Here is a 14,250-nt window from a genome sequence, read left to right as displayed (position 1 = left end):
AAAAATCTAAAACTGTAAAGCACGTGTTTGAATTAGACCATAAATTACTTATCGGTAATTCTAAAACTGTAAAACACGTGTTTGAACTAGACCATAAAATACGTATGGGTAATTCTAAAACTGTACAGCACATGTTTGAAGTAGACCATAAAATACTTCTGGGTAATTCTAAAACTGTAAAGCAAGTGTTTGAACTAGACCATAAAATACTTATGGGTAATTCTAAAACTGTAAAGCACGTGTTTGAACTGGACCATAAAAATATTTATGGGTAATTCTAAAACTGTAAAGCACGTGTTTGAATTAGACCATAAAATACTTTATGGATAATTCTAAAACTGTAAAGCATGTGTTTGAACTAGACCATAAAATACGTATGGGTAATTCTAAAACTGTAAAGCACGTGTTTGAATTAGACCATAAAATACTTATGGGTAATTCTAAAACTGTAAAGCACGTGTTTGAACTAGACCATAAAATACTTATGGGTAATTCTAAAACTGTAAAGCACATGTTTGAACTAGACCATAAAATACTTATGGGTAATTCTAAAACTGTAAAGCACATGTTTGAACTAGACCATAAAATATTTATGGGTAATTCTAAAACTGTAAAGCACGTGTTTAAACTAGACCATAAAATACTTATGGGTAATTCTAAAGTTATTGATCAACAAAGAAATGTTAGAGAATGTATAAAAATAACTAAAAAGATAATTCATGGAAGGCCCTACATTAAACTCTTATTTGAGAAGAAAATATTGCGACGTGGGTTAATTAATGTGATGTTTCAGAGATATGGTTTTAACATAGTTAATACCGTTTGTGTATCCATAAAGAAAAACGAAACATCTATGATTTTAAAACTTAAATGTCTTAAATTTAGTTATATGTTTAGACTTATATAAAGCACGAAATAAAATCTTCTGTATATGCATAGAGGGATTAGATGTAATAGAAGACAGCTGGGATTCTAAAGTGGTACGTATAATATGTACGTAAGATTAATTTCATATATTAATTTGTATAATTTTTACCAAAGTAATCCTGATTTTTTTGGTTTTCTATTTCACATGCAAGCAAAACTAATAACCTAAAAGTATTATAGACCTAACTGAAAACAGATAATGATTAGAAAGGAAGGATTTTTAAGAAAGAAATAAGTGTTTGGTCTATATATGCACGGTAAAAAAAGGTATACAGTCCTTCCACACCCAGTTCATACGATCTTAAATTATAACTTTAAAATACATATAACCTCTATGGCATTATTTCTGTCAACAGATGTCAGCACCACTGCAAAATATGCTAAATCCGCAACGATTCTAGAAGTTTCTAATTTGATGTTTTTACTAACAATACAAGTGAAATCTAGTTTAGTTATTTAATTCATACAATCATAGAGAGAAGTTTGCTGAAAATTAATGTTAAATATAGGGTATTCGTACAGAGATATTTCGCGCCGCGCTTAAAAACAGGGACACGTTTAGATATGCATTGGTGTTTCAACCAAATAAACTCTTGATACCATAATCTCGGTGTCTCTACCACATAAACTATTGATACATTAATATAGGTGTTTTTACCAAATAAACTGTTCATACACTAATCTAGGTGTTTTTACCAAATAAACTGTTCATACACTAACCTCGGTTTTTCTGCCAAATACATTGTTGATACACTAACCTCGGTGTTTCCATTACATAAGCTGTTGATACAATAATCTCGGTGATTAAATTACATAAACTCTTGATACCATAATCTAGGTGTTTCTACCACATAAACTATTGATACACTAATCTAGGTGTTTTTACCAAATAAACTGTTCATACACTAATCTAGGTGTTTTTACCAAATAAACTATTGATACACTAATCTAGGTGTTTTTATCAAATAAACTGTTGATACACTAACCTCGGTATTTCTGCCAAATAAACTGTTGATACACTAACCTCGGTATTTCTGCCAAATACATTGTTGATACACTAACCTCGGTATCTCTGCCAAATACATTGTTGATACACTAACCTCGATGTTTCCATTACATAAGCTGTTGATACAATAATCTCGGTGATTAAATTACATAAGTTATTGGTGTTTCTACCAGAAATGTTGTTGATACATTAACACTACACGGGTCCTGATATTTCTAGTTGATGATATATTAGACCTGATATTTATAGCAAATGATAAGCTATTGATACACTAGTCCTGATGTTTCTTGTAAATAATAAGCTATTGACACTCCACTCCTGATATTTTAGTAGATATCAATTGTTGATACACTAGTCTTGACACTTTTAGTAAATTATAAACTGGTGATACGCTAATCCTAATATTTCTAGTAGATGATAATCTTTTGATACAGTAGTCCTGATATAGCTACTAGACGACAAGCTGTTGATACACTAGTCCTGATATTTTTAGTAGATCAAAAGTTTCTGATACTCCAGTCCCGATATTTCTAGTAGATGATAAGCTATTGATACACTACTCCTGATATTTCTAGTAGATGATAAGCTTTCGATACACTAGTTCTAATATTTCTAGTAGATAATAAGCTGTTGAAATAGTAGTCCTAATATTACTATTAGATGATAAGCTGTTAACACAGAAGTTCTGATATTTCTAATAGATATGCTGTTGACACAGTAATCCTGATATTTATAGTAAATGATAATCTTTTGATACATCAGTTCTGATTCTTCTAGTTTACCAGTATCTACAGCTTATAATATACAAGAACTATCAGGACAAACTTACCAACAGTTTATTATACATTAGAAATATCAGGACTAGTGTATCATCAGCTTATCATCTTCCTAGTAGATCATGGGCTATTGATACTCTTCTCCTAATATTTCTAGTAGATGATAAGCTGATGATACACTAGTCATAATATTTCTAGTATATGGTAGGCTATTACTATACTTGATATTTCTAGTAGATGAAAAGCTATTGATACACTAGTCATAATGTTCCTAGTTGATAAAAAACCTTTTCAAACACTACTTGTAATATTTATAATGAATGATAAGCTGTTGATACAGTGGGGCTGATATTTATAGTAAATGATAAGCTGTTGGTACAGTGGGGCTGATATTTATAGTAGATGATAAGCTGTTGATACAGTGGGGCTGATATTTATAGTAGATGATAAGCTGTTGATACTGTATTATTCATATTTCTTGTAGATGATAAGCTTTTGATACACTAGTCCTAATATTTCTATATTATGATAAGCCGTTGATACACCAGTCCTGATACTTTTAGTATATGATAAGCTGTTGATACAGTGATTTTGATATTTATATTAGATAGTAATACGATAGTCCTGATATTTCTAGTAGATGATTAGCTGTTGATATACCAGTTATGATACTTTTATTAGATAATAAGCTGTTTGTACAGTGGTTATTACATTTCTAGCAGTTAAGCTGTTTATACAGTAATCATGAGATTTCAAGTAAATGATAATCCTTTGATACACTAGTTCTGATACTTCTAGTAGATGAAAAGCTGATGATACAGTAGTCTTGACATTTCTAGTGTATAATAAGTTCTTAATACACTAGTCTTGATTCTTCTTGTAGACTATAAGGTGTTTAAACACCACTCCTGATACTTCTAGTACATGATAAGTTTTCGATATACTGGTCCTGATATTTCTATTAGATGATAAGCTGTTGATATACCAGTTCTAATGTTTCTAGTGTATCACAAGCTGTAGATACACGAGTCCTGATACTTCTAGTAGATGATAAACAGTTGGTACAGTAGTCCTGATATTTATAGTAGATGATAAGCTGTTGTTACACAAGTTCTGATATTTCTAGTTAAACATAAGCCGTTAATACATTAGTCTGGATATTTCTAGTAGATGATAAGCTGATGATACACTATTCCTGACATTGCTAGCGTATACTAAGTTGTAGATATACCAGCCATGATAGTTCTAGTAAATTTGAAGCAATATATATACACACTATTCCTTATATTTCTAGTAAATGATAAGCTGATACACTAGTCCTTATATTTCTAGTAAATGATAAGCTATTTATACACTGTTCCTGTTGATACAGTAGTCCCGATACTTCTAGTAGATGATGAGCTGTTAATATTCCAGTCTTGGTATGTCTAATAGAAAATAAGCTGGTGGTACACTAGTCCTGATATTTGTAGTAGATTATAAGCTGGTGGTACACTAGTCCTGATATTTGTAGTAGATTATAAGCTGGTGGTACACTAGTCCTGATATTTGTAGTATATTATAAGCTGGTGGTACACTAGTCCTGATATTTGTAGTATATTATAAGCTGTTGATACATTAGTCCTAATATTTCTAGTAAATAATAAGGTGTTTATACGCCAGTCATGTGATTTCTTGTTGATGGTAAGCTGTTAATACATCAGTCATGTGATTTCTTGTTGATGGTAAGCTGTTAATACAGTAGTCATGATATCTCTAGTTGATGAAGAGCTCTTGGTACAATTTTTCTGAAATGTTTTGTTAATGAGGCTGTTGGTACAGTAGTCTTGACGTTTCTAGTGTGAGATAAGCTGTTGATACAGTAGTCCTGATATTTCTAATAGATGATAAGCTGTTGATACAGTAGTCTTGACATATCTAGTGTATGATAAGCTGTTGATAAACTAGTCCTGATATTTCTAGTAGACCTTTACCTATGCACCTATACAAAAGTATTCATTTCATTATTGATTGAGATGTGTGTGTTTTAGGCTTGATGTTCGTGTAAATTTCTTGTATACAGACGTCTTAGTTCTAAGACAAATTTGTGTTACTATATGGTACAAATCAATTAAAGTTTGTTTTTCTCTCATACATACTAGCCTTTATTTGTCTTTTTTCATTCATAAGTTTGTTTTATAAAGTTTCATAGCAATCTTTTTATCTTGTTAAATATTATATCACTTATGACATCAGTTTAAGGCTTCCTTTCGTTTTCGTCTCTGATCTTAAGTTGCCAGTATGAATACGGTCTTCGGTAGTTGAGAATAAATCTTGTCATGTTCAATTGTGAATTCAATAATGCAGTGATGTGATTTTCTTTTCTTTTTTTTTTTTTTTTTTAGCGTGACGTAACGTTGTCCTTTATGTCAACCTAACGATAGGAGAACAAAATATTTTTGTTATGTCCGTGTGCGGCTCTCTGTTTGAAAACTACTAAACAAATTCGGTTTAAATTTACTTTTAGATGTAGTTGCTATAGTTCTACGATCTAAAAATAACTGGTTTTCTTAAGCGTTTTTTTTTTCACACTTATTGTTGTAAATAAAACATAATTTTTATGTAACTTATTTGTTTGGATTCCTCATTCATTACACAACCAGTTGAAAAAAAAAAAAAAAAGAGTTTGCCATGATGTTAAAAACTTACTGAATTTCACGATAATATCTGGTTTCTATTAGTACTATCGAAATGATTTATTAACCCCAAAATTACCAGTGTGTTATTATGCCTTTCACCACCAGAGTAGTCAGCTTGTTGTATCATATTAAGTTATTCTATGTTTTTTGTCTGTTACAACTAAAGTTAAACTTACGTGTATTTACTCGTTTTCTGGGACAGACATATAGGGCAGTAATTAGTGGGAGTAATTTTACTACTCATGGTATTTTTGTTCACATTTATATGTGACTCATGTGTTAATAACAATTCAACAATTTCATAAACCCAGAAATATTTTGGTGAATAAATAGTTTATAAAAGTGTGTACAAAAAGCTAGTTCGTGTGTATTCTATTTTAGAGTATTTTAGATCGATTTCAATGTAGATGTGTGTTCAGAAGTTCGTAACTATAACAACACAACAACGAATTAATTACACTGAAAGTTTCTTTATGTAGATGTGTGTTCAGAAGTTCGTAACAATAATAACACAACAACGAATTAATTACACTGAAAGTTTCTTTATGTAGATGTGTGTTCAGAAGTTCGTAACAATAATAACACAACAACGAATTAATTACACTGAAAGTTTCTTTATGTAGATGAGTGTTCAGAAGTTCCTAACAAAAACAACACAACAATGAACTGATTACACAGAAAGTTTCTTTATTAGTGACAAGAGAAGTAGCTGTCCACGCACTTTTGGTTCCTACGTACAATAAATAGCTGAACTTCACTAACAGTCTAGATATACAAATCTCGTTAATGCACTTGTGAATTAGCTAGATATACAACTGTACAATGAACTAACATACATTATAACAAAATGGAATTAAAACTAGGTGTTTTTGTCACATTGCATGGTAATATGAAATTAGTGTAAGATAATCTGTAAATACAGTTTTTGGAGACGTTGGCAGATATATATATATATATATTTGGAAGGGGTTATTGTAAACATCAAAATTTTTCCCCAGACTTAAATTGTTGGAATGGGGTAATATTAAGCATCAAAGCTTTCCCTCGATATGAAACACCTTTGAACACCCCCCCCCCCCACACACACACACATACAAACCGAACAAGGATGTCAGTTGTGCACTAGTTAAAGGTGTCTAAATCACCAGACGGATGCATCTCTGGACATCTTATGTTTTAAAATATAGAAAGTGGAACAGTCGTCATGACGAATCTACTCCAAACTTTTAAATCACTATTTTAACGATGTTAGCCATCATCTAAACGTAATCTGAAACTAGACAATTTTTAAACCAGTTCTCGAAACCTCAGGCTCTGTAACATGGAATAACTGACATATTTCCCTAATTTTTCCTGATTTATTATTTGGAGAAACCCTTCAATATCTTCAGGGGACATGAAGGTTTGTAAATATGTAAATAAAAATTAATGTTGGAAAGCTCAACTTGTTTTTTATTGTTGTTGTTGCCCTATTACTTTAAGCCTTTTGCTTTATTCTTTTTGCTTTGCTCACTTGATCAGATATAGACGTTTTTGCTCATCATCTCGTTTTGAGATAGTTTGACATAATTTGAGGTAATTTCATACAGCTTGCCAGTTTAATATAGTTGAGAAAGTTTGACATAGTCCGAGATAGTCTGATATATTTTGAGAAAGTGTAAAAGAAAGCGTTCATGATTTATAATTATATAGAAATATAATATTTACATTAAAAAAGCGTCACCAGCCCTACTTGTGACGTCAGACTAAGAAGATTTTCAATAGCGATGATTTGAAAATTAGTTTAAAAGACTATGAGGCTGTGTGGAAAGGTTAAGCAAAACAGTAATGGTAAACGAACTAAAAACACGCACGTGCTTTTAGTTTAATATTATACCATTGCAGGTTTCAGAAAGTTGTTTATTTTGTTTTTAAAAAACAAACTGATCACATTTGCTCCTTTCTCGTTTACTTCCTTTGAATTTAAGAATTATCAAAAACTATCCATGGCTGATGAAACCTTTGCTAAGAATGACAATGAGATTTACCTTCGATATGCTAACTCTAAACCAAAGAAAGCTAAGCGGCTGAAATCCGTCTTGGAACCGTTTTTCTTTGATAAGCAATAATCATAATAATCCCACTTTGAGAATCTTTCAGTATTACACTAGCACCTTGAATGAGTACTTTCGACCAACTCTTAACTTTTTTTTACTTAAGTCCAGTTTTAAAACTGACCGTTGGAGTAGATACTACGTCTTCATTATAGGTTGACGTGCCCTCTGTCTGTCCTGGCGCGCCCTCTATACTCGCTACTGAGTCCTCTGGCGTCTTAGAAACCTCGGTGATTTCGTGATCGTGGTCATGATGCTGCTTATGTTTGTGATGGAACGGCTGCAGAGAAAACCGGCGATGGGTCACCTTCCGGCCACCTCTTCTCTTGGAAATGTGGGGATTATCTTTTCTCATAGTTTTGTTACGTAGCGCTTGCAGTTGAGTATAAACACGTCGTAGTTCAGCCTAAGAACAATTTAAAGTCAGGAAGCTGAATTTGGAAATTTTTGATAAAGAATATCTACAACGTCTAAAGATCTAATATTATTAGCTACAACGTCTAAAGATCTAATATTATTATCTACAATGTCTAAAGATCTAATATTATTAGCTACAACGTCTAAAGATCTAATATTATTCCAAACAAAAATCTAACCATAAACTACAGGAAACTACAGGATTTAAACAGATTGTACAAATAATTATTTAGAATAATTTACTCTTTTTTTTTTGCTTCTATTGCAAGTGGATGTTTAAAGATTATAAAATATAGTTTAGAAAAATATCATCAATCCTACCTGTGTACGAAATTTAAAACTGTGTTTAAAAATAAAATTTGTGAACTTGCTTCATCCAGTAAAACTTCTAGAAGTGGATATTGTTTTGTAAATATTAAAATATAGTGAAAGACGCAGTAAACTCTTCGGTGTGACTGATTTATGATTTGTAGTCAATATATAGGTACAGTTTTTTTAAACATCACACGTGTAATATTGGTCTCACTTATTAATTCAAAATATCTAAGTAAAAATGCTGCCTAGTGGTGTTCACAACGCTTTCATCGTTACTTTTCCTCTCTTGGGGCTTAATATGAACCTACTTTTTATTAAATATAGAATAGAATTTAACATACAAAGTACATAATATACTCCACCCCATTCAAACATTTTTATAACCGTTACCCCATATTTCTAGAACGTATTCATGCTATTATTATTCACAGGTTGTCGATGTCCGCTGAAATAAAACCCTTTCAAAGGGAGATGACATTAAATGGGAGGGTTAATTACTGATGGCTTCTGGCACCAATCCGTGGAACTATGACGTCGCTGGTCACGTAACTTCCAGGCCTCAAAGGATACTCCACTGAGTGGTATCCCTTGATCTCACCTTCACGTGAAAGAGTTAACTACTGGTGTTGATCCATACATTATTATTTTTTTTTTTGTTAGCATTTAATGTTTTAAATCACGATAATCTTTTAGTCTTACTTTGATCTATCTGACTGGTCATGTGTATGTTTGTTTGAAGTTAAGTACAAAGCTACACAATGCTCTGCCCATCATGGGTATCGAAACCCGGTTTCTAGCGTTGTAAATCCGCAGACATACCGCTGCGGGGGGGGGGGCATATTGAAATTACCAAAACATAATAGTGTTGTATGTTGCTGCATTCCACCAAATCATTGTTTTTATACTGTACAGTTGTTCTATTTCCTATAATCATATGTAGAATCACAGATAACGTATTAGAGCCTTATATTTATTGTAATTCACCTATCCTTGTAGAGGTACACAGCTAGCTAAATGTAGTCATATCATATATGTTCTCATCCAAGATGTTATGCAACAGCCTGCAGATAAACATAAATTAATTTTGGCTATGATTGTCAATCGCGGATCTCCGGTAAAACAGATTATAAAATAATTAAACTTTTCCTGTTTTAGATAAGAAAAACGTTCGGTTCGAACACAAACAGCTAATCGAATATATAGAAAGATTCACAGTATTTCAGCCAATGCTGTTTTGGCTTTTGTGGTGTTGGGTAATGCTGATTGGCTATCTTCCCTATGGTCGGTAAGTTAAAACTGGGGATGCCTATACCTGTGTCATGAAACGTTTCAACTTAAGAATTCACGCTAATAACATATCAATAGTGTACTTGTACCCAGCATTAAAGAAGGGTTAATGGAAAGATTAGCAAACTAAAGGAACATTTATATACTACATAGCTTGGTTTGGAACAGCACGTGTTTGGTAATGATTTGACGATTGGTAACTTTCTGTTTTCATGTTATTAAGAAAGTAAACAAATCCCATGTTTTGTTTTTGGTGAATCTGCCTCCGTGTTGCTCACTTAACTTTCTCGACTTGGCGATCTGGGTAAGAATTATCGACTACATATTCCTGATATATTTAAATGAATACTATTTGTAACTGGTTTGTTAGTCAACAATAAAACAACCCAACACTGAGAGTTAACCCAAATACTGATAAAGGGGCCGTTCAGGTTTGACCCTCCACACACACACTACAGTACTCAGCGGTAAGTCTCTAGCTTATAATGCTGAAAAATGGGGTTTAGATACCCATGGTGGACACAATACAAATAGCTCATTGTATATCTTTGCGCTTAACAACATCCAAACCAGGTTTAAAATTTTTAATTCCTTGACTTTTACTTCATTGTGATTGACTATTTATGAACCAACTCTTCTGGTCAGAAAGTAATAAATGACATAACCTTTTGCTTGAACTTGTAATAATCCCCCCCCCCCCTCATTGGATCAGCGGTAAACTTATAGCGCTAAAATCCGGGTTTCGATACTCATGGTTGGCACAGCATAGATAGCCTATTTTGTAGCTTTGTGCTTAACAACAAACATACAAAACTTGTAATTATAACATAAACATTAATGACCAACATTTGTGCAAAAGTAAAGATAAACAGAAAGACATGTTTTATTAAAAGGTCATTTGATGAAAGTTGCATGTTCTGGCTAAGATTAACATTCGAACGATGTAGATCATCAACAAATTATGTACCTCAAGATCTGCATCTCGTTTCTAAGTTAATCTAGGTATATGTAGCTTTTCGTACAGAAGCAGTGAGTTGGAGTTCTGTACGAATGTCAGATTGACTGATGGGTAATGAACACACCCATTTCTTCCGCCAGAATAAAAATTGTTAATTTTTATTTCTCTTGTTTCAGAATGAGTACTTTATCAAAAACCAAATGTAGAGGGGGGGGGGAACGTTTAACGAGTGTTAAAATACTGGTAACCCGCCGGTTAAAACTAAACAAACACTCTTTTTTTTCTTTTTTTTACTTTTAAAGTATTGTACTCGATATTTTAATGTAATCGATACAGCTGTTTGTTTGTCTGATTGTTTAGTAAATATCAATTAAAAATTAAACATTAATTCAAATGGGAGAACGAAATATAAAGGTGTACAAACGGTAAAACTGTATAATTATTTCTTTACCTCCCTAAATGTATTTTCTGTTTTTTATATGCTCCCACACGAAAGAAGGGTGGATAGTAAAGATTGAAATACTGTATGACCACGGAAAAAATAAAAATAAAGTACTCTGATTATGAAACTATAACGTAAAATAGCAAGTGAATGTTTATTGGACGACGGTTGTGTTTGAATTAACAGCAGAAGGTAAGTTGTTCCTCAGCGTGTAACTTTATGGATAACTTCACCAGCACGTCACCTTATCGGTGACTTGCTCGGCAGTAAGTGACTTTGTAGGTGACTTATTTCCTACCATGTGACCTTATGGATGATTTGTTTCCAAGCAAGTGACTTTATGGGTGACTTACTTCCCAGTAAATGATTTTATAGATGATTTGTTTCCCAACACGTGACTTTCTCCTCAATGTACGAACTTATTGTGACTTGTTACTCAGCATATGACCATATACTTAAGGGAAATTACCACTTTGGTAAAGACAGAGAGATACATACTACATTTAATTCAGAACTAATATTGTGTTAAGAATTACAGATAATTAAATATTAGTTTATTATTTAATAAAATATGGGACAACTTGACAACCACGTTCAGACAGAATCAACAACATTCACCCAAACCACATTACAATTGGCCGCTCCGCTAATGACGCTCTGCATTTTTGCCACTTCGTATCGGTGATCTCATTGCCCACCACCTAGTGGCACATTTCGAAACTATCCGTCACTCTAGCGCTTCTAAGCAGCAGCTTTTCCTCTCCTCTACCACTCATTCCCACAGGATGTGAAATCTACTAACTTGTTTTATTATGACTATACAAGCGTGTTTACCCTAATATCTTCTGGATCCATATCTGCCAAGTTAATTTCCACTAAGTCGACTTCCCCATTTGACATAATGGCTTCGTGTAGCTTCAGAGAGTCTGGTAGGTGATCTTGTATGTCACAAGAGAGGTGTCGATTGGGATCAGATGGTCTATGGTGGTACCACAGCTGTGAACGAACATGTAATTTAATTTTGCTTCAAAGTTTTACAATTATATGTTTAGAATACAAGTTGGTTTCATGTATATTTAGTGTTAACTGGTTATCCTAAGCATACATGAAATTAGTTTATATTCAAGTTATCAATATCAAATATCATATTTTAATCTGCCAATATTCTTCCAATACTAATATAAAGAACTAGTCGACAAAGAGTGGCTATTAGTAAATATATATATATATGAATGATAATCTAATAGGATATTATCTAATCAGGATAATGTAATAGTAATTGTAGTAAATATAATAATTAAAGGTACGTAGATGCGAAATCAGTTTACGAGATTTCATAACTGGTGACAGACCTGATGGATCGAAAAATCCATCACCCTTAACTTTCATGTTAAGCCATTAACGAACATTAGATCGTGGCATATTGTCCCCACTAAGAAAATTAAAAATTAATATGCTCCAAGTCTTTATTGTGAAAAAAAAGTAATTAAAAGTTTGTCAAACAAAAAAAAAGTCTCTTTCAATCAACAAGAGGTTTCTTTACCTTTGGTCCGAAAATGAGCGCAAGAATGAATGTGACCGTCAGCTGGTATCGGAGAAAATAGAGAAAAAACAAGTAGTCCTGACCAAGAGACAACCACATCACACGTCTAGAAAATATAAAAAGTAAATTAGAAACAAGTATTTTGACCAAGTATTTTTGGGGCTGTGATGTCACACTGTTGAATAATGCAGTGGTAGGATAGTACACTGGAGGTTCGTATCACAAGTCTTATTTGTTTGTATATTTGATGTTAAGTACAAAGCTACACAATAGACTATCTGTGGTGTGCTCACTACGGGTATTAAAACTTTGTTCTTAGTGTTGTTCTATTAGGGGAGCACGCGTCTTAAAAAAAACTGAGTGGTTAAAAGAGAAAAAAGGATTTTAACTTCTGAGCAATAGTGAAAGACCCTTATCTTCAAAAAGCATGAGACATTTGTATCACTACAAAATGAGAAGTGCAAAATTTACTATAAAAATTAACACGAAAAAGGCTTAACAAAAATACAGTGGATAATACTCAATATTAGGATATTAGCAATCCTGAATATAGAAAAACACAAAACTTCTTTAATCTAAAGAACGGGCTCACCTGACAGTATGAGTGGTAATGGAGACGACAGTCTCGATGCAAATAGCAGCACAAAGTGGCCATTTCTCCCGGTAAAATTCTTTTCTTGCGTTACGGATACAATAAGTCAGGTAGATTCCCAAAAGAAGAAATAAAAACTCACCTGTGTTGAAAAAAAAGAGATGTTTTAACTAAAAGGACTTGAATAATAAAATGTTAAGCCTTTCACACCCATAAGTTGTGTAATATTCACTGACTAGTTCAATTGGTTCACACAAACGTTCCTTTTCGACACAAATAAAAACCTTAGTCAACAAAACAACAACAGAATATAACGAATAAAGTATTTAACTTAGATATAACATATCAAAATTAATCTATTTTGTTCCCATTTTAATAAAGTCTTTTTTTTTACGTTTTAAAGATTATGTATCCAACAATGTTTAACAAGCAATCTATGACTTAACGGCAACAGAAATGGTAGGTACTTTGTAAAAACCATATCCGATATTTAGTCTTCTGTTTTTCTGAAAATGTACAGGAATATGCATTATTTTATGACGAATCCAGAAATTTACGCTGATCTATAAGTGAATAAAATACAAAGAAGCTATTACTGTTTTATTTTTCAGTATAGTTTGGTGATTTTTACTCTAATTTAGACAGTCGTCATAGCATTATTGAAACATTTTGTAAAACTTGTGAGGAACTGCTAAGACATTGAGCCAGCATCTCTGAGTGTTTGTTCTTTTAGAGATGAAAACGAGGTCGATTTCAAAGCTAACCTGCAAATGTAAAGTAGTAAAATATCCAAAGTGTTACAAGTGTAAAATGTGTAGATGCAATCACAATAGTACATTAGTTCAAGAAGCTTAGGGGGAGGAGGTGCTATCAAACTTCCAAAGAAAAGTACGTCTGCATACAGGAGCGGTAAACTTATGCCCTTAAATGGGGAGGAGAACGATTCAAGATCAAGCAATTAACAGAGAATAGGAAGGCTTTTTCTGAGTTAAGTGTAAGAATTGTGACGTATTTATTATTATATATTTATTCTAATATAGAAGTTTGTTTAAATTAAACTTATATTTAGAAATGTACATAACTTATACTGTTAAATGTGTATTGCAAAACTTCCGCCTATTCTCTAAAGTTGTAAAAGATTCTCGATGGTAAGAATCAACAATATATGTGTGTACGTAAACGCTTGTGTTAACGTAAGTATTGTTATGTAAACTGA

At 32.5% G+C, this 14,250-nt stretch overlaps 1 protein-coding gene across 1 annotated transcript in view; it reads right to left on the bottom strand.

The window, feature by feature from the left end:
* Nucleotides 1-6,081: 6,081 nt before the first annotated feature.
* The window catches only part of LOC106472216 (probable G-protein coupled receptor 158), a 34,740-nt gene continuing 26,571 nt past the window's right edge, over nt 6,082-14,250 (bottom strand). The window contains exons 5-8 of the mRNA XM_022400822.1: nt 13,035-13,176; nt 12,443-12,548; nt 11,734-11,895; nt 6,082-7,886 (exon numbers count right to left, since the gene is read on the bottom strand). Of these exons, the coding sequence (XP_022256530.1) occupies nt 7,578-7,886; nt 11,734-11,895; nt 12,443-12,548; nt 13,035-13,176 (719 nt within the window). The 3' untranslated portion in view covers nt 6,082-7,577. The remainder of the gene's footprint in view (nt 7,887-11,733; nt 11,896-12,442; nt 12,549-13,034; nt 13,177-14,250) is intronic.

This window comes from Limulus polyphemus, unplaced genomic scaffold, assembly GCF_000517525.1.
Source record: "Limulus polyphemus unplaced genomic scaffold, Limulus_polyphemus-2.1.2 Scaffold5168, whole genome shotgun sequence".
Classification (NCBI taxonomy): Eukaryota; Metazoa; Arthropoda; class Merostomata; order Xiphosura; family Limulidae; genus Limulus; species Limulus polyphemus.
The sequence above is the reverse complement of the archived record's forward strand: the minus strand, read 5'-3'. Positions and strand labels throughout refer to the sequence as shown.